This window comes from Serinus canaria, chromosome 19 (genome assembly GCF_022539315.1).
Source record: "Serinus canaria isolate serCan28SL12 chromosome 19, serCan2020, whole genome shotgun sequence".
NCBI classification, from domain to species: domain Eukaryota; kingdom Metazoa; phylum Chordata; class Aves; order Passeriformes; family Fringillidae; genus Serinus; species Serinus canaria.
In genome coordinates this window covers 4515778-4540482 of record NC_066332.1, presented here as the reverse complement: position 1 = coordinate 4540482, position 24705 = coordinate 4515778, and the positions used below count along the sequence as shown (strand labels likewise).

The window sequence follows — 24705 nt, the reverse complement described above, 5'->3', positions numbered from 1 at the left end:
ACTCTGCTCCAGGCCACCTCTGCTCGCTCAGCACAGCTCTGGGCTTTCCCAGTCCTTATCTGCACGGCTCTGAGGATGGCTGTGGGTGGGTAAGCACTCCCTCAGCCTGGCCCTGGGGGTGGCTGTGTCACAGCAGGAGTGGACTGGCCTCACTTTTACCTTCCCCAGAGCAGGAGGTTTTCCTCTCTCGCCTGTGCCTGCACAGCCTCAGCATGCTGAGAAAAGCCAGGCCCCGAGTGCTGCGAGGGAGACGCTGACCAGGAGCGACCCAGAGCACCACCATGCTGCTCCAATCCACCCAGGGCTTTTACAGCCTCAACTCCCCCGCTTCCACTCACAGGGGGAGGATAAGATCACCTGGCAGGGCTGTGGCAGTGCCCAGCCAAGAGCTGGGCACACGCCAGAGGACGCAGGGCAGGCACTGACCAGAGCCTCCCGAGCTCTCTGCCAGGCCTGGCTGCAGGGGACAGTTGTCACTGGCATCCTAGCTCTGGTGCCACCTCCCAGCCCCATTTGCTGAGCCTCTGGGCTCAAGCCATGACTGATGCCAGCTGCTCTGCACCTCCAGTGAGGTGTAATTAACCCGGCTGCGTTCCCGGAGGATCCATGCAGGAGAATGATGCCCTGCTGCAGAGCTGCTCCTGGGCCATGTGCGAGTTTAGACATAAAACCTGTCTCATAAAACAAGCCAGACCAATTAAACTGGCCCCGGCAGCAAGGGGTTCTTGCTTACTCACTATTTTACTGCTGCCCTAAAGAGCCCTTTCCACTAGAACTCAACTTGATTTGCCACCATTTTATTAACTCTGCAGATGGAACCCAGAAGAGACTGGGGAATACTGGGACAGCACAGCAAAGCTCTTATTCATTCTGGCAGTGAAGTCTGGATATAGCTGATTCTTCACCTTAGGACACTATGGTAATTGAGAGCTTGAAGCCTTTAACAGGTCATTTTTTTTTTCTGCAAGAGCTTGTGGAGGCAAAAAAGCTGTTTTTTGTGTGACCAGCACTGGCTGAAATCACAGACCCTGACACAGACACAGCCTAAGGAATCCAAGGAATCACAGCCCCCTGCTCAGTGCAAGAGCCTTGGAGGGGTGGTGGGGAATGCTCTGCCCCACAGCAAGACCCAGTGCAAGAGCTGGAAGGGGTCCATGCTCTGCATCCTTTGAGGAGCAATACAGAAAAGAGAAGGAGCTTGTGGCCTGACCCATCTCTACTGGATAGCAACACTCATGGGCAGGCTGCAGGTGGGGGAAAGAAGAAATTGAGGCAGAAATTTTCCTCCTAGGCCCACATTCACCCACGGCCCCATGAGTGCTCTGCAATCCCCACACTTTACTGGCAGCGGGGGAAAACCAGAATTCCCCACCTTGAATGGAAAGTGACACCCAGCAGGGACATGCCCAGAGTGTGTCCACAGATACCCAGCTCCAGGAGGGCTTGTCAGGACATTGCCTTCACCCCCATTTTCTCAGAGCAAGTTTCAAACTCAGCCTTTTCACTTACAATCCCAAGGAATAACCAGTCACACTCCCCAGCAACCAGTACAGAACTGGGACAGAGATATGTGCTTACTTATAATTGTTTTTAGGAAATGTGATACCTGCCTCTAGGAATGAAGCATGTTTCATGCCTCTTGCCAGCTTAAATCACAACCCCAGCAAGCCCAGGCAGAGCCCTGTGTGCCCCAGCACTGTGGCATCTCAAGCAGGCACCTCACACTTTTTTCACCACTTTTTCTCTCACAGCCTCGAGGTTTTGACGAGCTCATCACTCAACTTTGGACCTTTCATCTTCGGGTTCATGCAAAGGCCATGGGGCTGCTTTGACTGGGCTTTTCTCTGGATGACTGTTTCTCTACTGACTCACCTGTCCCTCAGCCTCTGGGAGCCCTCCCAGCTCCTCCAACCACACTCAGCTTCTCACGGGGAGAGGGAAACAGCGACCTCCATGAGTGGCCTGGCACACAGGAGGAAGTTCTGTCACCTGCTGCTCTGCATTCACATGGTGGAGAGCAACACTTCCCAGAAGTATTGTCAGCATGCTCACTACCCTGCCATGAGACCCAAAACAACTTCTTCTCACTGATTGTGCAGCCCCCTAAAAATTTCCCAGACATGGTCCTCATGCTGATATCAGGATGCCAGACCAGGACACCCAGCACACTGACACTGCTGCCCTTTGTGGGCAACGCTGCTCCTTGGGTCAGGAAACCAAATTTGGATCATCCAAGCTGCCCACTTGGGAAAAGCCCATCAAGAAAAGCTTATACAACAACAAAACTATGTCAAAAACTGGATTTTGGCCCTTCCAGCTGAAAAGAGGGCATCACCGATATGGAAGTTATGAGCATATAGTGAAGGCATTAGTTACAAAAACAAACCAGCTGTCAAGAAGAAGAAGGGGTCCCTGCACACAGTAGTGCCTGAAGCTGAAAACAGCTGTTTCAGCTGTCATGAGTCAGCATGTGCAGACAGACTAAATCCACCTGGGAAGAGGCAACCTCACCAGAGGAAGCAGCCCAGTGCTGCTTGGGGAGCACTCACACACCTCGCCGCCAACCCAACTGGATTTGTTGCTATGGAAGGAATCAACAGTGACTAACAACTTCTTGTGGAGCAGCTGAAAGAGCAGAGATAGCAACAGGGCTGAACAGCCAGCTCAAATCTCCTAGAGGCCACGGGGAGCACAGCCTGACAGCAACACAGAACTGCTCGGGCAGCTTCGGGAAATGTCTGCCTTGTCTCCAGCCAGCAGAGAAGAAAGCAACATTTCACCTCCAGATCCTGCACTGAAAATGGTGTCCCCCACCCAGCAGAGCAATGCTGGAAATGCCACTGCAGGGCACAGGAAATGGAGTGCCATGATCAGGGCTGGAAAGCAGCACTGGAACCCGTTTGTCTCCGGGCAAGGAGTGCACAGAGCTTTGGCACCTGAGCATCAGCCCCAGCTGGGAAGGAGGCACCAAATAAGGGAAAGATTCTGGAGAAGTGACTCCTGGGGAAAAAGCGTTTCAAGTTAAAAATTGTTACTTCAGGTTTGGAAGTAAATTCCAGGATCTGGTCTTTATCAAGCGAGGCAAACTTTCTTCAACATCAGCAAAGCATCTGTGGAGCAGAAAGCGGTGTCAGAGTCAAAATAGGCTGCAAGAGACAAGTCCATTAATCAAGAGACCAGATGCAAAACTGCCTGTAACAAATGTGCTGTCTCCACTGGAGTGGAAGGGCCTGGAGCACAGCAGGACGTTCTCCTGAGTCTAAGGGTCTCCTCAGTGACAAGGGGTTGGGATACAGACCACAGAGCCACACAGCTCTGCTCCAAAACACGTACCGCGCTCATCCCAAATATTTTCAGGGTTTCTTGGGCAGTCAGGCTTTTCCAGGCACAGCTTCCTTGCTGAGAACTGTGTGAAATAACATCCAGGCACTCAAAACGTGCCATATTCTCCCTCCCAGCTCAAGGGTTAGATATATCACATTAAGATTTTTCTTTTTTTTCCACAGGCAGCACTCTCAGACCACAAAGCCCAACACTGATACAGAGATTCCTGAAAAGCCCAGAATGTTGCAGTGGGCTCAATTGGCAGGATAGCAGGAGGAACTTTTACTGCTACAGGTGTAACCCCACCAAAGTGCTGGTGGAAAGGGTTTTGTGCAAATGGCTACCTACACAAATGTGATGAGACAAAAGGGCTGTTAAAATTGTCTGGCATTTTTGCAGTGTTTACAAGGTACCCACAGAGCTGTGGGCAAATTCCAGCTGGGCTAATTACCATAATCACTGCTCTTCATATACCACCTGCAACCACAAATGGATACAGGGCTTGCCTTGGCTGCCTCATGCCACGTGTTTGATGCAGGTTTCTGCTTAGCAGAGCAATGTCCTGTCCTCAAACAGATTCATTTCTGTAGCAGTAAAAGCAATTCCAGTGAAAACCCTGCTACTTAACATCAGACACCACACAAATATAAAATCCATTTTGCTGTGACATGGAAGAGAGAGGGAACCCTGATGCATCATGGCCTTGAGGCATAAAAAAAATTAATTTAGAGGTAAAGAGACACTGAGACACTCCTGCAGCTCCCTGGCCTTTTGCAGTGCAGCAGCTCCAGAACACATCTCATGGCTGTAAGAGTTACCAGCTATCAGCCCAGCAAGAAGAAAAGAGGAATTTAAGAAGCTTCCTGGCAAAAGCAGTGAGCTTTTGAGTTCTTCCTTCATCCCAGCAGGGAGCAGGTGAAAGGAAAAATGTTAAGGAAGAAAATTATCTGCTTTAGTAACTTAAAGAACAAGCCATGGCAACTTCACTGGCTCCAGAACAAGTATCTGACTTCTAAATAAATTCAGCATAATTTAGTAACAAATTTACTAGCAGAACTTTCAACTCAACGAAAGCAGGTCAAATAGAATATTTATATGGGTGTTACTTCCTTTTCAACCAAGCTTGTATCTAAATATGGGTTCCATGAATTAGTAATATGCAACATTCTTGAAAAAATATTATCATTAAACGAATAAACTGATTCAGTAACCTCTTAAAGAGAGGACTTCAGGGACCCTCACTGAACTGGATGGAAAGAGGATGGTAGAGACTGACTAGCAACATTTTTAATCAACAAAAGGAAATTCTGCTGTCAAACTGCCCGTTTGGAGCAGTGAGTAACGATGGCTACAGAACGTGCACACAGGGTTTATTATAACAGCTTCAAAATCTGGGGGTTTCCAGCATCAAATGTCATGTTATTCATCTGGCACCACACAGAAAATGAAGTCTCCAGGAGATCGTGCCCAAGGCAGCTTCTCCACAAAGCCTTTAGGGATCACAATGGCTGAATTCCCAATGCAATGTCCAGCAAAAAGGATTAAACACATCCCTTGGATGTGCAAGCAGAGCAGGGACTGGATAGCACATTCACATCTAAATACAGCACTGTGGGGGATGGCACTGAAATACTGCATCCAGCTCTAGTGCCCTTATTTTTAAAAGGATGCTGAAAAATTGGTAAGGATCCAAAAAAACAGCCATAAAAGTGATTCAATGGCTAAAACTGATGCCTTGCAGTGAAAAATTTCAACAGCTCAATCTGTTCAGTGTTATCAAAATAAGACTGGGAGGAGATTGGATTGCTGGGTGTAAAGTGCCTCCGTGGTACTTAAGGGTTCTTTACGCTTCTTTGCAGAAGAGCAAAGCATGGGAACAAACTGGGAACATTCACTCAGTAAATAAGGTAAAAGCATCTCAAAACCAGTGCAATTATCACTGGAATGAAGTCCCCAGGAAAAGGGTGGATTCTCAAGGCTGGATGTCTTTGTGGAAGTACTGCTTTAGCCAAACACAAGTTATTTGGCTTCACATAGGGGTAGCAGGGTGAAATTTAAGGACCTGTGATATACAGGAGATCAGACTAGATGATCTAACGGTCCCTGCTGACCATAAACTCTCTGAATCTATGCAAACACGCCAGAGAGCCCTCAGCTGAGATATCAAGTTCACTTTTGACACAAAACCTTTCACAAATTGGCTCTGGTGCTGCAGGTCGTTTAGGATACAAGCTCAGCTCTTCAAGGCTGCATCTGGTTAAGCACTGAAAGCCCAGGCAGAGCTTTCTGTGTCCAGCAGGTAAGGGGGAGGCCACATGTGCACTAAAGCAGCTTATACTCAAACACTCACTGTTTGCCAGGAATAAACAGCATTCACCTTTCTGTGACAGAAAACTGACACAGAGAAACGTGTGATGAATTCTGGTCATAAAAGATCAGCTTCTAAGGCAGCTCAGGGTGCTGTCAGCCTTCTTTACTACTCCAGAGCAGATTATTTGTGGGGTTAAAGCACAAAGGAGGGAGATTATGTGAGAAATTAAGGGTGAAGACTGAAGAGATGGAACCCTGAAAGGCTTAGCATGGAGTTAGGCCAAGAGAGAAGACATTTGGCCAACAGGCTGAGCAGAGACAGAGCCTTCCAGAAGGATGAGAGCATTATCTCACCCAGCCTTCACATCCCCACTCTTCCAGCCACAATCCCCACCCAGGACAACAGGAGCTGCTCCCAGCCAGGCTGCTCCCACAGCTAGGTGTCCACCCTGCTGCATCTCCCTCTCCACTTTGAATTATGCAGCAGTGAAATCTGCTGGGGAGGAAGAGGAGAGCCAAGGACAGAGGAAATGACACAGAGTCCAGCAGGTTCCACTCCCTGATCCTCCGGAAGGAAGTTTCTTTCCTAGTACCCACCTCCACAGTGGATAGGAGCCTGTCTGGAAATGGCTCATTCAATACTGAAGAGGAATAAACATTCCCCATGGCAGAATTAAGAGGTTTGGCTGTGGGATACGAGGTGCCAATCTCAAAAAGTCTACAACAGACAGCAGGAAATGTTGGCCTGGGCCAACTTCAGACAAAGATCAAGGTTAGACTAACAACAAAAAAAATCTCCAGAGAAATCTGTGTCTACAGCCTTCACCCTGCTCTGGAAAATCTCCCAATCCTGCTATTAAGATATTTTACTTCCTTTACCAGTACTGCCAATTCTGGCAGCATTCTGATCTCAAGTGCAAAGCCTCCCTCCCAACACCACTGTGCTGCACCAGGATCATCAAACCCAGTGCTCTGAGAAAGGCCTCGTGTGCAGCAGCAGGAGGGGGTTTGGTTACACACAAATCCCTGCCTGATCAGCACCAGCAGGAGAGGAAATGAGGAAAGAGTGACTGACAGGGAAAGGCGGTTTCTGGATGATTGTATTTGGTTTTGGGGTATGAGAAGCTTGTTGGAACACGAAGTCTCTCTCCCCTCACCGCAGCCTCTTTGAGCACAGGGATAGAGCAGAGCCCCTCACAAAGCTCAACTCATTGATGTCCTTGTAGTGCTCCCACCTCTGATCCACCACACACATTAGCACCAGATGCCTGCTGCCAGAAGGAGAACATGCCAGGGTCTCTCCATTCAGGCAGCATTAGTCCCTGCCTTGTTCTTCACAGCTAAATAAAACCACCAACTAAAAAGTAGAAGAGCAGGGGAAATTATCAACACCAACTTCTGGAAACTGTTACAAACAGCTCAGTCTTCACTTTCTGGGTAGTGACAAAAGGTCAAGCTGTGCTGGAAAGGATCATTTGGGTTCTACATGACATGAGTGCACAGGCTGGATTGGGCTCTGGTGGTGCAGCACTGAGCATCCACAGAGCATCACAAGCCCAGGCAAAGTGGGAGCAGCGTTTTCTGGCTGGATTGCTAACACAGGAATTGCAGCTGAGAAGGTTTTTATCAGCAATTTTAAGTGAAAACACAATTTATTAAAAAAACAAAGTGCAAGCAGGGATGGTGCACAACTGGCAAGCAAAAAAAGCCAGGGCTGAACTGCGTGGCTGAGTGTCACGTCTCAGACCCAGAGACACCAGGAGTGTGGTTTTGGTGTTTAACCAGTTTCAACTGCAGCCTGGCACTCTTTTACTTCCTCTGCAGAGAACTCTTCTCACTGCTGAGGGAAAGAAAGCAACCTCATCACGCGAAACAAAACGGCTTGAGTAAAAATAAAGCCCCAAGGTGGTTTGGTGGCTGAGGTCATATCAGGAGGCAGAGGGGTTGCAGGCAGGGGAAAGCACTCAGAAATACTCATGCTGCCAACCAAGAAAGAGATTACAGACAAGGAGGCAGGGCAGAGAATTAATGCAAGTCCAGCAGTAAAGAGGCTGACAAGCCTCTTTCACACGCCACCAGCTCCCCGTGCTCAAAACAGTTTGTAAACTGTTTCCTAAACACAAAGGGAAAAAAAAAAACCCAGACCTAGTCCTGACCTCCATGAATGAGTAACCAAACCCAACAGCTTCCTGCAAGCTTGTGGGGGTGAGGAAAATGAGGGCAGGACAGAGGGAACTCCACACTTCTCCCTCTCAAGTCTCGCTTTGGGCACAAAGATGAAGGATGCAACAGCTCTTGTTGTTCTCTCATGTGGGTGGTGGAGAAAGGCCAGAAATGAGGGAAGGCAGCCCTCAGCTGGCTGCTGGTGCCTGGCATTCCCACCCCACAGAGCATCTCTGCTGCTTCTTGTGCTGCAGGGGAGGCTCAGCAGGGGCTGGCAGCTCTGCAGAGGTGTGGATCAGGAGTAGGCTGGGGGGAAGCACTGCCATCCTCTGGCAGCAAGGACAGCCCACAACACAGCACACCTCACACAGGATCACACTTCAATACTAGAGAGCATCTAAGCAGAGAGGGGACAAACTTCCTGACACAAGCTACCCTCCTGTGACAAGGTGCTGGCACTCTAAGAGCTTGTGTGTACCCCACTGGCTCCTTCCACGAGAAAAACCCCAGGGGACACTCCCTCCCTTTGGGGACACACATACACCCCTGCTCTGGTGGGGCTCAGATGTTTAACTGCTGTGGGAACAGCTCCAGCAGCAGCACACAGGGCACATGCAGGCACTGCTGGGCTACTGGGTCCCATTCCCTCCACTCTCTGTACCAGCATCTAGTTTTGGGTTAAAAAACCCCTAAAAGCATGCAAAAGTCAACACAGGACATCATGTGCAGCCTGCAGGGTTACCTTTTTGGGGAGCCATGCCCCAGCAGTGGGAGGAAGGCAGCAAGTCTGTGTTTTCACCCTCCCCATCTAAACCCCAGGCACAGCCCCAGCTGCCTGGGCTCATTTTCCAGATCACAAGATCCTAAAATGGAACATTCTGAGGGCTTTGCCCACCTGACACCATGGAAGGATCAAATGAGAGAGCCCTGTAGGAGCCCTGCACTTCATCCAGCAAAGATTATTCATAGGAGTCTGCAAAGAAAAGATCAATCTTTCACTGTCCTGAGTGAAACCACCCAACCATGCTGGCAGTGAGGAGAAATGCTCCCACCAGCCTGGCAGGGATGCACCAAAAATAATGAGTTCCCCAAGCAGCCCCTTCTCTGTGCATCTGTATGGAAGAACAACCATCATTACAGCAATACATCATTTCCACTTCTGCCTGTCACTTACCTCCAGCCATGTGTAATGGAACAGAGTAACAAGGTGAGGGGAAGAGCTGAGAGTGGAGGGGAAAGCTCTCAGAAACAGGGGTGTCTGTGGGGTGTATTTGCATGAGCAAAGTTTGGCCATGCTCAGAGACACCCAGCTCACACCACAAGAGCCTCTGAACAAAGCAGACACTCCCAGGGAGCAGAGGCAGTGACATCCAGGCAACCCCAGCTCTGAACTTGGGTCACTTCTGCCCCTGTGGGTGACTGGTCCAGGCTAAAGGAGCAGAATGGCCAAGAAACCCCCACCACAGCTGCTCCCAGACTAGAAGGAGTTTTTATCCCTCCAGATGCAAAGCCCAGGCTCCATCAAAAGAAAAACTGCATGGATTGAAACCAGGCAGGAGAAGGAGCCAGCCCAGCCACCCAAGTGGCTGCTGCCCAAGAGGAACAAGAGCACAGAGCAGGAACAACAAACATCACCAAGGAAAAAGGGATGTGAAACATGCAGGAGCTGACTGGGACAGGGACCTTTTCACTAAGGACACGAGGTCTCTGTTGAGGAAGCAGCTTGGGCAGCTCCAAGCTCCTGCACCTGCATTCCCAAAATTGCCTCATGGTGGTATGGTTCACTCATGGAAACCTTGGTGCAGTGTTCCACACTCCCTGCTGCTGAGAAGAAAGTCTGGGTAAAGAAATCAAAGTTAAAACCTGCTCTGAATTGCAGAGCTAAGGATTCCACCCCAATTTTTCTGCCACTGCTCCAGGGGCACCCAGCACCAGGCAAACCCAAAACCTCTATCCCTGACCAGCAGGCTGGAGGAAAATGGGAATGTTCCTGCAGCTGATGCACAGGGCTGTGACAGCAGATCTTGACTCTGCCCTTTGCTTTCCCGAGAGCTTTTCTGGTGGCCCTACCAAACTTTTGATGGTTCTACAAGACTGACCTCTCACAAAGAGGCTAAGAGACTTAATTCTTTAATGATGATGAAGTATTCAGCCATCTGGAGAGAAGTATTATTCAATTACTGGCCTGCCAAGGGAAAACCTCTCTTCCCTAATCTTAGCTGCAGCAATCTTTATTAGTGCCTGCATGCTGTGTGTAACACAAGGAAGTGTCTACTGCAGAGCACAGGCAGCAGGCAGCAGCAATTGTGAGAACCTTAACTCAGCATTTCCTGACAAGAGTGATTAAAATCTCAAACTCAGTGTAATATTAGCACTTTCTCAAGAGACTGACAGCCCGTTTGCCCTGTTTACTTTACCAATTCACAGCCTGCAGAGCAAACTGCTTACAGTACTATCAGATTTAGGATGAATACAGACCCATGGCAAATGAAACCAGTGGCAGAGAAGAAATGGCAGAGGTTCAGCTCTTCAGCTCACCAACAACTGCTCACTTGCTCAGCCTCCTTTTTTAGCATTTCTCATTGGAATTGCACACAAAGTGACTAGATATTGCCAGGTCAGCCTGGGCCCTCCTGCCCCTGCACACCCAGAAAGGTGCAACGTACAGGAGACCACAGAGAGCAGCTGTTCACAGAATGAAACCCCAAAAGGCTGTGGCCAAAACAGCCAAAACCCTGAGCACAAACCAGCCAGGCTGCAACTCAAACACCGCCTCAGCTCACTCTGAAACTGTCCCTTGTTCTGTGTGCCAGCAGTGCCAAATCCAGTGACAGGGGAAGGGGCCAAACACAGATTTACACCCCTTGGTGTGCACAGGTGGTGTGTTCCTCCAGTTCTGCATCTTCCTAGAAAAGGGAATGGAGCAAACTGTGAAACAGGCAGCTCTGCCAAGCCTCTACCTAAAAGCACAGTGCAGGGCAAACTGCCAGCCCCACACGCTTCCCTCATCCCAGAAATGGCTGTGGCTTGAGCTGGCCTTTTCACTCTTGCCATCCCACATTACTAACTCCAGGCTGTGGGCTCCTGACCCTGGAATAAAGCAATTGTGAGGTCTTTGTACAGAGCTGCAGAAGGGGGAATGAAGTGAGTCCTGTGCAGAGATGTGTAAGCATGTGCTGACAGGGACAGCACACACACCAGCAGGTCCTGGGAGAGCAAATCGTGCAGCACCTCCCTGCGAAGTGTGTCACGTCACAGGACTGGCACCTCACCACCTGCACAGGGAAGACAGTGACTACTGAGGACAGAAAACATCCCCAGTTGATTTCTTGCCACCTGTAGAACAGCCAGCATCCTCACAGTCAAACCACCTGTGGCTGGGTTTGAAACAACAGCCTCTGGCTGAAGGGTGAAGCCTCTGTCCCACACTCTGCCCAGAATGCATCCAGAGCAGTTATATCTCTACTTGCAGTGTTATATCTGCTGCTGGCATCTGAACTTACCCATTCTGCCCTGTAAAATCCCCTTCTCAGGCCCTGAAACTGAGAGGAGTTTGGGACATCTCTGAGGGGGTTTAGGAGGGGTTCTCAGGTGGTTTAGGACATTCCAGAGGGGAGTTAGGGATGTCTGAGAGAGTTAAGGACATCCCTGGGGGAGTTTAGGGGGTGTTAAAGTGATTTTGAGGGCACAGAGGGGTCTCTGACAGAGTTAGGGGGGGATGTGAGGAGATTAAAGGGGTCTGCAAGAGGGTTTAGGACATCTCTGAGGGGGTTTTGGGGTGCACCGAGGGGGTTTAGGGGATTTCTGAGGGGGTTAAAGCGGTCTTGTGGGTCTGCATCAGCTGCCATAAGGCTGATGCCTCTGCCACCAGCAGAGCACAGCTATCAGGGCCAACACAGAACACAGCCTCCCTCTGCCTCTGCAAGGGCTGAAGCTGGCAAGGAAAGGACTGGGCAGGCAGTGACACATTTAGCCTCATTTCCCCAAAATGACACACAAACGCTGGCACACATCCCCTGGGAGCAGAGCTGCTCCCTTCCTGCCGGGGATGTGGGGCAGAGGTGCTGCCATCCCAGGGCTGCTCCTGCTCCTGTCCCCGCCACGCAGGGCCCTTCCGAGGCCAAACACTGCCACACAGTGGCAGCTCGGGGCTGCTCGGCTCCTCTCCAGCCCAGCAGCTCCAAAACACCCGGGGATGGTGCGAGGAGCAGGCTAAGAGGCTACAGCTTCAATGAGGGAGGAGTCCAGAGCTTCCCCAAGAGCTGCTGTCTTCATCCAGCCCACGGCTTCACAGCTCGGGAGCTTTGGCAGCGACACAGATTTAAGGTTTCCTTTCCACGTGGTTATTTTGGGTGATATGACCCCATAAGCAGTTGTGCCAACTCTAGTGCTGCCCCACAGTAGGCACGGGCAGCCTGAGAATAAATATCTTGGCTGCCAAAACCAACAGTACCCAAACCCAGGCTCTCAGCTCCCTTTTGCCATTCTATTTCTGGTGGTGTGGCTCCTCCATGATCAGAAAGCTCCTACTTTTCAGGAGCCAATGTTTCAAACAGAACAAATCAAGACTAATGGTAAATATCAAACAGTGTGCACAACAGTGCCAGCAAGCTGCACTTCAGAGAGCACAGACCCCACTGAACAGAGCAAGGGGAAGCTCCAGCACAAAGTGTTGCACTACAAACACATCCCTGCCTCCCACTTTGCCAGCTGCTACTCTGCCTCCTGTGACAGCACTGCAAAAGAGAAACCCCCACCAGTGCCCCAAAAACACTGACAGCATCTCATGCCAAGCAGCTTCATCTGTGATTGATGGAGAAGCTAAAGCTTGGCACGTTCCTTTCAGTGATGCTGAGGAAGCAGAAGTCCCCAGAAGAAAAGCTGAGGAGAGGGAAAATAACCAAGGGCAGGAACATTTGAAAAATGCTGCAGCAATGTGCCAGAGCTTATCTTTCAAAGCCCCAAGACTTCACCCCAGGTCCACCCAGCTGAAGTCACAAACTCGTTAGAAAAGCACAAATCCAAGAAGCTTTGGGCCCCACAGTGTGCAGGGAAGGTTTTCCCAGTTCTCCTAAACTCCCATCCTTAACAGCCATTTTAGGACAGGCAGCCCAGAGCTCCCTGGCAAGTTCTCTTGCAAGTCAAATGTGCCAGAGCAGTGCAAAGATTCCTGGAAGATGAGCTCCCAACCACCACTGCCTTTGCCCGCATTCCTGGGCCTGACAAACAGAGCTCACCCGTGCTCCTCCTGCAAGGTACAGCTGGACAGGCTCACAGGAGATACCACCACTTAATTATATTTTTAATTCTTGCAAAAGAAAGATGCTGGTCTGGCCTCTCAGCAGAGCAAGTTATGCAAACGTAACACCTACACTGGAAATTGAAACCACGGTTTTCCCATTCTCAGTGATCATCTGGCAATGGGACAAGCGACACACTTCCAGAACAATCCTCAGAACTGCCAGGGTCACTGTTAACCCTGGTCTCCAGCACCTGACCTCATTTCCCACCGGGAACCTCACCCAAGTTGGAGCCCTCAGTGCAGAAGCATTTTACAGCATCTCGTGTTTGTGCCTCTCTCCTGCTCCACATCAGCCACGCCAGCGCGCGCTGCCAAGAAAGGGATGGTAACAACATGCCTTAAACACGAGAGGCACGAGGTCACCAGCTCCTCAGCCTGACCCAGGCACAGCTCCCACAGGGAAAGCCAAAACACTGGAAAATTTAGCAACAGGAAAGCAAAACAGATCCAGTGTCATTCCACTGCATTCCAAAGACATGAGAGCGAAGCCAGCGGCCGCCTCCTGCAGTACTCACGTCGCTGGGGCTGAGGTTCCCAAGCCCATTGTCCTGCTCAGAATCCCGGCTGGACTCGTGGCCCTGGCAGGAACGGGGGTGGGAGGGATGGATCCAGATCTCCAGCCTGGTGGCATCATCTCCCACTTGTCTCAGGGTGGATTTCTTGCCCTTGCCCCGGCGGTTGGGGCTCACATCCAGCACCTGATGTTTCCTCTGCTCCATCTGCTCGGACTGGGCACACAGGACACATTCAGATCACCCAGGGATCAAAGGACAGGGGAAATGTATCATTTCATATTCATGGAAAAATTAGCCCTTTCCCCTGCTTCACAACAACAGTAACTCATGGACACGTCCAGAATTTGGTTCTGACTCTACAGGACAGTGCAGGTGAGCAGTTTTCAACAGGACAAGAAAAGCTGTGTCCAGTCCCAGCAGCATGTGACAGCCCATGTGACTCCCTGGGGCACAAAGGCACTGCAGTCTCCCTTATCCATCCCCACAGGTGTGGGGCACCTATGGAATAAAGCAATGATTGCATGCCAAGGCCATGTGCAAACCACAGCAACCAACAGCCCTTGCTGAGCTCAGCTAAATCAGTTTGTGACCCAGAAACAAAAGATTCAGCTCCCAAACCATCCCAAAACCATCATTCTGAAGGCTGCCTCTCTCATGAAATTTCTTAGAAGTAGGTCAGGAGTGTCTCCAAGTCCAAAAGCCACCATTCCCTCCATGCTCTGCAGCAGAGGCAGGAGCAGCATCCCACAGCCCAGCTCCAGGACTCACCTTGCGTTTTGTCTCCTCAAACAGACTCATCAGGCTCTCCTTGGCAGTGAGGATGGGGTTGCTGGCAGCCAGGCTGCGCATGTAGTAGTACACAGCATCCAGCTTCCTCCTCTGCAAAAAACACAACACAACAAGAACAAGTGGCTCAGAGCTGCCACTCCTCTGGGGCATTCAAAGCCCCAGTGCTCCCATGTGTTTCCCTTTCTCTCTCCCTCAATACTGCCTGGGACAGACAGACACAGTGAGAAAGGTCCTTCCCAGCCATGAAGAAAAGGTGCTTCTGAACTGCTCTACTTTAAACCAGCATCTTCCAGTGTTGGGAACTGGCAGATCCCTGACAGCCTCTGTGCTCCAGCATGATGCTTCCATTATCAGCTGCCACATCTTCCCTGAAGTCAGTTTTCCTGCATGGCTGGAGTAGCCAGCATGACTGAACCCGGGGAAATCACGTGTGGATGTTGCTCAGACCAATGCCCACAGGTTCAGTGATAAGATAGCAAACAGATGGCTCTGAACACAAAAATCTCATGCAAAAAGTGGGCTGTGTTTTCATCTTAAAGCAATTACACTCTCAACAGCCCACAAAACAGTCCCCAAAATCCCTGAGGGAGTAGCGTGTATCTGACAAAGCTGCTTGAAGCCACAGCAGCTGGAATCCACACAGCACATCCTGCCATCAGCCTTTTTTTTCTTTTAAGAAAAAACCTCAACCATCTGAGCACTGCCCTAAACAATGCTTTTCTCCACCAGATGGAATCTCCCAGCCATCCCAGAGGCTCTCCCTGTGCCTGCACATCCTTGCCTGAGGAGCATCTTACCGTGTAGATGGCCAGAAGTGCCAGCTGGTTGTATGGGCGGCCGTTTTTGGGAGCAATTTGCTGAGCCTTCAGGTACCAGCTGGGGAAGGGAAAAAACAGAAAGAAAAGGTCACTGAAAGGACATCAGGCTGCCTTCCTTGTCCTCAAGGGTGCAGAACTCCCCTTGGATTTGGCATTTCTGCAGGGAACTGGTTCTTCCCACAAGTGCCCTCTGCCTGCAGGAGAGAGCACAGACAGCGAGCTGTGCCCATCCTGGGGAGGAATGGGGCACTGGGCAAGAGAGGGCAGATTCAGCTGCAGAAGGAAATATCCCTGGCTCACCCCACAGATGGGCAAGGGGCAACAAGTGCTGGTAAGTTCTGATGGAGTGAGAGCATATGGATGCAAAAGCCACCAGAAAATACAAGAGCAAATCTGCCAGGTTCAGTGGTCTAAACCCTCCCTCTGTGCTGCAGGATCAGCACAGGACAATTCCCACCACCCCCACTTCCAGATGGAGGATGACTGGATCTGGCAGCTTGCTCTCTGGAACAGCAAAACCCAGCTACACTTTCCACCTTGACTGGACTGCGATACAACAGAGGAGTGGAAAGACTTTTAAAAGGAAGAGAAAGCTTTCTTTGGCCAGAGACAAGTTCAGGGATGAAATTACACCCAGCCCTGGTAGCCAGAGGCGGAGCAGTGCTGGAAGGACACAGCAGCTGGGTCCCTACCTGCGGGCCTTGCCGTAGTTCGCCGTGTCGTTGGCCTGCTCCCTGTAGCGGCAAATGTCCCCCTGGCAGATCATGCACCTCTGGGCACTGATCAGGGCGTACTTCACCTGCAAAGGAGCAGCCATGGAGCAGCTGGGACACAGCCCTGACTCACCTGCAGAGCCATGAGCCCACAGGGGCTGTACAGAGCCAACAGGAGGTCAGTGATACATTGAAGGTCTCACAAAAGGGCAGCAGAATGAAATGACAAGGTTCCAAGCCAATCCCCTGAACACCTCCTCTCTGACACAATACCCCACCTCTCTCCAGAAGGGGGTTGCTCAGTCCACGACCAATTTGAGGACAGCTGTTGGATAAACACATCTCTGTGGGAATGGAGCTGGACTAAAATATCCTTTCCCAGCTGTCCCTGCACCTGCACTCACAGCTCAGGGCAACACGTCAGGGAGGCAGCACAACTGCCAGCTTTCCCTCATTATTCTGGATTCCACAGGCAGAAAAAAACCATGTTCAATATCTCAGGAAAGGTCAGGGTGCCTTTGGACACTTCTTTGCTTTATTAGCTCTGGTCACAGAGCTGGTACAAAACAAGCTCTTTGCAAAGAAGCTAAGAAATGTTACTGCACCAGAGTGCAGAGCTGTCCAGCAGCTGAGAAAGACTCCCTGCAAACAAGCTGGCTCTGTTTGGAGTACAACTGCCTGCCCCTTGGCAAGGGCAGCACGCTGAGTGCAGCACCTTGCACAGGATTACCAGGATGAGAAGTCTCCAGGAGGAAGCCAACCTACCATTTTCCTGAGAGGTTTACTGCGGATGGCCATCCCATCCATGTAGTCCTCCAGCTTGAACTGGTAGGAGACCTGCAGCTTCTGGAGGAGGCCATCAAAAAAAGAAGATCCCTGCAAAACACACACACACACACACACACACTTGGATGTTATGATCTTTCTAATGACAAGCACAAAATCACCGCACCAGCCCTGCCACGTGAGAGAAAGAAGCTCCATCCCCCTGAGGTTTGGGCTGTTCCTCTTCAGAACACAACAAGGAGGTTGTGGGATCTCCAGCCTCAGAGGTTTTTAAGACTGAGCTACACAAAATCAGGACTGACTGGATTTAGTGTTTAACGAGTCCTGCTTTGAGGAGGAAGGGGGACTACAGGCCTCCAGCAGTTCCTTTTCTCACCCTGATTCTTTTAAACACACCTTCTCAGGTCTTCAGCCTACCTGGTACAAAGGCTAAACTGAGCTGCAGTTTTACAGAATGACTTCCAAGCAAATTTGGTAAAGTTGCCACAAACACCTCCAGGAATGCTTCTGTTTAGGTTCACTTCAGGGCATTCATTTCATTTTAGCTTAAATCAATTTCTAATTAACACAAACACACCAAAACAAACTGGTTTAAATTGTAACAGAAATCTACCCTGACCCCAATAAACCATAATGAGTCTGACCATCCTCTTTGCATAAGGATGACCTAAGGCACAGGGAGACATGAATAAGATCAAGATGACCAGTTGCCCCATTACACCATCCCTTTCTAAAAACCACTCAATCCCACCCAAAGGTTTAGTGGAATCTGGGGATGTCTCTCTCTTCTTACCTCATCTAGAAGCAGGAGCAGTTTGTTCCGAATTTCTTGTGCGTTTTCCCCCTGAGGGTCCTTGAGGAGCTGCCGGAATTTCTCAATCACCTGGTAAAAAGCATTTTTCCACAGCAACTGGTCCACGTTCTGGGTGTCAGAGAACTCAATATCCATGAGGATGCACCGTTCATAGAGCTGCAGCATCTCCACCCTGCAGCAAAACACAGTCAGGGAGGGGTCAATGCAACAGCAACTGCCCAGGAACACAGGGAACATGTGCTGAACCACCTGCTGCTCCCATCCAGCTGCCAGCAGCACTCACTGCTTCCACACACAGCCCCCAGGGAGGTGGGAGCTGCTGCAATCTAACACCCTTCCTGCTCCAAGAGGGCCAATCCAAAAGGAGCATCTCCCTTGTACAGGTGACTCAGAATGGATCAAGGCTTGGCAAAGAGCAAGGCTAAAGTTCTGCCGACAGCAAGGCACAAGTGTCTCCTGATCCAGCCCAGAGAACACACAGGCTGCTCTGAACACACACAAGGCTCTGCTCCTTCTGAGCACAAGGTCTGGGCCAGGAATCAGAACACAAAGAACCACAGGGCAACAGAGATCTTGGCATTAAAATTATCCCCACCCCTCTTCCATCCAAAAAAAAATACACAGCAGACACAGACTCTGCTTCCTCAAAAATGAATGAGTTGAGAACAATGGAAATAAAGCCTCAGAGTCCCAGAAATCACATTACCCTTCTCAACTGTTTACAGCCCTGCCTGTATGCTGGAGTAGAATACCTTCCCCAAATTTATTAAAATAGTTTCAGGCTAGAAACAGCACTGAAACATGTGGGGCAAGTTAATGGTGAAGGGGATCCTCAACTGTTCCTGCCTTATCTTCCAAGTCCTACAGAAACAGTAGGAGAGCGTGGATGGTAAAGCCTGGAGTGAAGCCAGATGGCAATGCCTGGAAGGGTCTGACAGGATAAGAGAAGGATGGATGCTGGTGGGTTCCTGCACAGAGCCAGGATGAGCTGCCTGACTCTACACAGTACCCAAACCCTGCACACACACCTGGACAGCCCAAACACCAAGGGAACTGGACCTTTCCACAGGAGGATGTCGGGTAAGAGTCCCCACACAGCTGGGACTGTGTGCACTTGGACACAGGCAGGACACAAGGGGCACTGCCAGCAAGGACAGGGTCAACTGTGCCCATGCTCCCAGGGCAGGGTGGGCTTCCACAGGCCACAGCAGCACTCCAGTGTTTCCCTCCACACAACAGCTCTGGGAAACCTCAGCTCCTTGAGGAAGACCTGAAACCTCAAGTGCTGCTTCAACCACAGACATATCCCACCCCACGGTCTACAGAGCAAGTGCCCAAAACACAGAACAAGCCCTGAAATGACCTCACTTGCTAGATTTGCTGTCAGTCAGCTCTCAAAAACAGCCTCCAGAGAAGCCCTGCAGACATAGAGATCATAAATAAACCTGAAAGATGCCAAGTAGAAACTTGTTACAGTCATATTAACCACCCCCCAGAGCAACAGTGTTACTTCTTTTCTGACAGACTGGCATCAGCAGGCTACTCCCACTGGAGTGTCACCATGAGTAAAACGATACAGCACTGGAAAGGCACTGCCACTGACAGCACCAGGAACACACAAAACACTTCCTGAGCACACACTAAGGATAGATAAGAAAGCAGAAGTCTGACAACAAACACTGAGAGCACTGGAACTGAGAAACATCAGCTCCAGCAAGAGCCAGAAGAAACAAAAATCCTCATCAGGTGCTTGTACTGCTCCTCTGTGTCCCTGCAAGGCATTCACCAAGCACAAGAAGCCACGGCTTAGCTCCCAGCCCAGGGAAGTGACATCCATCCTCACCCACAGCTTCCTTCCACCACCCACACATGCTGGCACACAACAAACAGACCCAGCACACCCGAAAACTGGCAACCCAGTGCCACATCTCCCAGCCACTGAGATCCCCAAGGAGACACCATTCTCCTGTATTTCACCCTGGAAATGACTCACTCCCCCCTCTCCAGCCCACCCACCAACCTCAGCTGGGCCATCTTCTCCAGCCCCTCCGGGCTGATGCGGTCTCTGGACAGGAGGTTGCTGAGCTGCTGCTCCTGGTTCCCAGCCTCACGCAGGAGTTTGCTGAGCTCCTGCTGCTGCATGTTCCTCATCTGCTGCTCCATCTCAGGGCTCAGAGGAGTAGGGGGGAGTGGGCCACACAGGTATTGCCCTGCCTGGCCAGGGTACCCGGGGTAATAAGCTCCTGGGTACACCCCATTGGTTGGACCCATAGGATACTGCAGGGAATATCCACCGTAGGGATACTGGGGGCCTTGCCCGGAGGCACGAGGGTAATAATAGGGGTTGTCAGAGTTTTGGAATTTATAATAGGAGGGCTGGGCCTGGCGGGCTTCCCCCCAGGAGGTGGGGCTCACTTCATCATCCGTGTCTAGGAAGTGAAGCTGAGCAGTCTGGCTCTTCAGGGCGGGTTTTTGGTCCGGGTTGTTTGGGTCCCACAGGCGGCGGGCAGTGCCACCTCGGCCCCGGCTCCGGGGCCCTTTGCTGCCAGCCCCGCCCAGCAGGAGCCTGGGCCCGGGGTGAGTGGCCTCAGGGACACCCACTGAGCTGGCAGAGAGGTCCGTGTTGGCAGGCAGGAACAGAATCCCACGGCCCTTCCCTTGGGGCTCCCTGCTCTGGCTCCTCGCCTCCGAAATCTCTAAGGCCTTCAGGGACTTTTTTTTATCTGCATCTGCCAGGCTGATGTCCCTGTTCATGGTCCTGCTGTCAAATGTCACTCGAAAGGGTCCCTTGACTTCCCTGCCATTGCTGCTCCATTCACTCTCACTCCTGGAAGCTCGGCTCTGCTCGGAATGCCTCCTCCTGTCCGAGTTCCTGCTGGAGACGTACACCTCAGCCTCATCAATCCTGTCGTCGTCCAGGGAGTCTGTGGAGGACACAGAGAGCTGCTTCCTAGGACGTATCCTCTCCCTGGCACGCTCCTGCCTCCTCTCCACCCCATCCACGAGCAGGGCTCCGTCCGTGCTGTTGCTGCTGCCAGCTGAGCTGGTGCTGCAGGTGCGGTACCGGCTGCGCCGCTTGTCCGTGCGGGAATAGCGCTTGGTGGAGCCCAGCTTCCCCGGCAGCACCTCATCCCCCGCCCTCCTCACCCTGTCACTCCGCTCTGCTCGCCTCCCTTTATCACCCCTGGAGGCTTTCACTGCTTCCCCTGCCTGGCTCCCCTCTCTATCCTCCGTGCTTGATTTGATTTTCCTGTTGGTGTCTTTTCCAGTGCCTTTCTCAGTCTCTTCATCTCCCTCAACTTTCAGCTGCTCCATCCTCCCGGTGATCTCCTCGCTGGCCGACTGCAGGGAGGGTTCTTTAGCAGCAGAGTGCAGGCGTTTTCCAGGCTGGTAGATCTGTTGGTCTGGCTTCTTGGTTCTCCTGGGGGCCTTTGGACACCACTCATCCACAATGGGCTGCTTGGATGAGTTTTCCGGGCTTTGCAGGCCACCTTTGGTCTCTGTTTCCTCCTTTTCCTGTGAAGGACCGTTCTGCTTGGGGCCATCGCTTTTGTCACAGTCCTCCACTGCTGGAGCTCCCACTCCCACAGAGTCCTTGTCTCCAGCACTCTCCTCCTTGTCTTCCTCAGCTCTATTCCTTTCCTTCTCTGAGGCCTCTTGCTTTGGTGACACAAGTTTGCTCCTCAATCTGGAGAGGCCAGGCTTGTAAATCTCCTGGTCTGGGCGCCTGTTGTCTTTGCGGTGCCTTGGCTCCTTCACCTCCTTCATGTTTTCTGGGGAAAAACAGACAGAAGAAAGTTACTTCCACGGACCAAAAAATACCATGACAAATATTCAAGTCAAGCCAAACAGCCTGCCAGATCTGAAAATCTATGTCAATATTTACAGGAAATCACAGAATAAGATTAGAAAATGAGAAAGTCTAACACAACTGACCAAATCCTTGGCCTGATCCATTTAAAAATCCCATCCTGCAACAGGTATTTCCTCAAAGCACAACACCAGACTTGAGCACAAGCGGCAAGAGTAAAGTTGTATCACCGCAGGTTCAGCAGCAGTCACCAGCCTGCCGTGGGTGCAGAAGCTGCAATCCCCAGCAGCGCCCGCTCTGCCACCGGACCGTTTGACTCAAAGACGCCTTTCCCCCTTGCTCACAATCCCGTAACGTTCCTCTCCTCCTCCTTTAACCGTATATACAAAAAAAAAAAAAAAAAAAAAAAAATCGTTACAGAGCCCAGGCCGGACCCTGCACGGTTAAACGACTCACCAAAGCCGGGCTGCTCCCCGCTGCATTCCCTAAACTTTCTCCCTCCCACTACCGCAGCCCCGAAGCCCCGCCGGTACCGGGGGCTCGGCCCAGAGGACCCCGGGGGGCTGGGACCGACCATCCCGGGGCAAAGCCACTCCTGCTGCCGCCGCCCGCCCCGCAGCCTCCCCGTTGTCGGTGCCGTGCGCTCCCAGCCCGGACAGCCCCGTGCCGGCGCCGGTGGGGCGGCAGCTCTGCCCCCAGCCCTACCCCAGGCGCAGCGCGGCGGCGGGACCGTGCGCGGCCGTGGGCAGCTGCCTATGCGCAGCAGGGACGGCCCAGCAGCGGGTCGCGAGTGCCCCCGGCGCTCCTCACCTCGCCCGCCGCCGGCCGCGCGGGCCTGCGCCGCCACCATGTCCCGCAGCTCGGCGGCCGAGACGCGGACGCGCTCCAGCCCCTCCGCCATCTTGGCTGCGCCGGGGGCGGGCGGCGCCGACGGCGGCCGCGCAGGGACAAACCGCCTGCGCGGGCGCGCGCAGGCGCGCACGGGAGCGCGCACATGGCCGCGCACGGAGCTGCGCCGCCGCTCGGGCTGGGAGAGGTGCGGGATGCGGAGCGGCGGCTGCGGGGCCGCATCCATCGCACCCCGCTGCTCACCTGCGCCGGGCTGGACCGCATGGCCGGCAGGAGGCTGCTCTTCAAGTGCGAGCTCTTGCAGAAGACAGGATCCTTCAAGGTGCGCAGGGATGGCGGCACTGCGAACCCCGGGGCAAAGGTCGCTCTTTGCAAGAGGGAAACTCGCGCTCCGCCGGCACCCACCAGCTCCTGCCGCTCCTCTTGTTAATTTCCTGGGGTGAACGGCTGCTGCCCAGGGCTGAGGGAGCGGTGTGAGGAGGACATACAGCCCTGCGCTCTCCCTGCAGATCCGCGGTGCCCTGAACGCGGTGCGGAGCCTCGTTGAGGAACGGCAGCGCACGGGCCGGGAGCTGCCCCGCGCTGTGGTCACACACAGCAGCGGAAACCACGGGCAGGCACTCGCCTGTGCTGCCCAGGCAGAAGGTAACCTGTACCCCCACCTAGCTACAAGAGGCAGGCATGGGGTAAATACAGAGCTGTTTCTGTTGGAGAGGATGGAGATCCCTCTCCTGAACCCATGCAGGAGCTGGCATAGGCAAGGCATTGCCTGCTCCTGCAGTTTGAACTGGCTGCTGCAGCTTTTGGGCAGCTGGATTGACTCCCTCTCTCGTGCCACAGGGATTCCTGCCTACATCGTGGTGCCCCGGATTGCCCCACAGTGTAAGCAAGATGCCATTCGTGCCTATGGTGCCACACTGGTGCCATGTGACCCCAGTGACAAGGTAAGGCACAGGGGAGATGGGCCAGAGACACTGCCCAGGCAGAGAGAGAGGTGACTGCTGTGCTCTCCCTTAGTCCAGAGCTGAGACAGCATCCAGTGTAGTCCAGGAGACAGGAGGAGTCCTGGTGCACCCCAACCAGGAACTGGCAGTGATTGCAGGGCAAGGCACCATCGCCCTGGAGGTGCTGGAGCAGGTGAGGGAAATGCACAGGCCAGCCCCTGCAGTGGCACAGCTAAAAACGGGGACACAAAGTGTCAGAAGCTCTCTTCCTTTCTGCACAGGCACCCCAGGTAAATGCAGTGGTGGTTCCCGTTGGAGGTGGAGGAATGGTTGCAGGAATAGCAGTCGCCATTAAGGTAAGCAACAACTCATCCAGGAATCTCCCTGTGGGAAGGGCAGGACTCTCAAGGCAGGCAACAGCTTTTAACCTCAGAAACAGAAAGACCCTGCAGTGAAAGTCTCTGGCTGCCTGGGGTCTGCATGGTAGCAGCAGCAGGGCCTGCTTAACCCCCTGCAGACACAGAAACAGGGGACAGGCACACAGTGGTGTCACCCAAGTGGCTCCTCCTGCTCTCCCCAGGCTTTGAGGCCGGATGTGAAGGTGTTTGCTGCTGAGCCAAGCAATGTGGATGACTGTTACCAGTCCAAGGTCCGAGGGGAGCTGACCCCCAACCTCCACCCGCGGGACACCATCGCAGACGCAGTAAAAACCAGCATTGGACCCAACACGTGGCCCATCATCAGGGATTTGGTTGATGATGTCCTGACAGTCTCAGAGGAAGAAATCAAGGTAAAGGCTCCCAGCTCCCTTCTCACGGTAGCTGCCAGCAGGCAGCTGCCTCCACCCCTGCCCTGCCCCTCTGCTCTCACCCCAACACATTCCCAGAACAGCACAAACCCCCGTGCACCACTGCAGCTGTGACACCCACGCTGTCTCCAGCTGGAAAGGGCTGTTGGGAGCTCTGCCCTCCCTTCCCAGAGTTCTGCAGGGATGCCCTGGAGCAGCCTGTGCTGGCTGCTGGGCTGACAGCTGCTGCCCTGTCCCGACAGCGAGCCACGTGGCTGGTGTGGGAAAGGATGAAGCTGCTGATTGAGCCAACAGCAGGCGTGGGACTGGCGGCCGTGCTCTCGGAGCAGTTCCAGGCAGTCCCCCAGGACGTTCAGAACGTTTGCATCGTGCTGTGCGGGGGAAACGTGGACTTGAGATCCCTGAGCTGGCTCACAGACCTCTCTGGGAAAGCAGAATGAGGATGGAGTGGTGTTTCAAGGAATGAAAACCTCACTCTGAATTTGTGCAGTGGTTTGTGCACTACTAAAAACAGATCAAGTCCAAATGTTTCCGAGTTTTTGTGGAGGGACAAGGGAAGTTGGCATTGGTCTCTGTGGGGGGCCTGGAAACAAAGCACTGCCTGTTCTCCCCTCCCCAGCTGCCTTGCTCTGGCCCAGGCCTCCAGAGAGCTGCACTCAGTCATCCTCCCCAGCTGCTACTTGGCTCTTCTTTCTCAGCATCACAGGAACTGCCAGCAAACTCCTCCACATAGCAAAATCCCCACACACCCCACGTGGT

At 52.4% G+C, this 24705-nt stretch overlaps 2 protein-coding genes across 6 annotated transcripts in view; one reads left to right on the top strand and one right to left on the bottom strand.

The window, feature by feature from the left end:
- SMG6 (SMG6 nonsense mediated mRNA decay factor) overlaps positions 1-22533 on the bottom strand; it is a 106474-nt gene extending 83941 nt beyond the window's left edge. For 2 of the 5 annotated variants that reach the window (XM_050981973.1, XM_050981974.1), the window contains exons 1-8: positions 22156-22254; positions 19555-21307; positions 17514-17706; positions 16700-16810; positions 15914-16020; positions 15201-15279; positions 14383-14493; positions 13615-13827 (exon numbers count right to left, since the gene is read on the bottom strand). In XM_050981973.1, coding sequence (XP_050837930.1) covers positions 13615-13827; positions 14383-14493; positions 15201-15279; positions 15914-16020; positions 16700-16810; positions 17514-17706; positions 19555-21307; positions 22156-22246 — 2658 coding nt within the window. In that variant the 5' untranslated portion in view covers positions 22247-22254. Of the gene's footprint in view, positions 1-13614; positions 13828-14382; positions 14494-15200; positions 15280-15913; positions 16021-16699; positions 16811-17513; positions 17707-19554; positions 21308-22050; positions 22255-22437 lie in introns of those variants that run through there. The other 3 variants (XM_050981971.1, XM_050981972.1, XM_050981975.1) reach the window with 2 other exon arrangements.
- On the top strand, positions 22331-24472 carry SRR (serine racemase). The gene is made up of 7 exons (XM_009094861.4): positions 22331-22516; positions 22704-22839; positions 23035-23138; positions 23212-23331; positions 23420-23494; positions 23719-23928; positions 24189-24472. Exons 1-7 carry the CDS (start codon positions 22340-22342, stop codon positions 24384-24386), a joined length of 1020 nt encoding a protein of 339 aa, XP_009093109.4. The 5' UTR covers positions 22331-22339; the 3' UTR covers positions 24387-24472.
- The last annotated feature ends 233 nt before the right edge of the window (positions 24473-24705 follow it).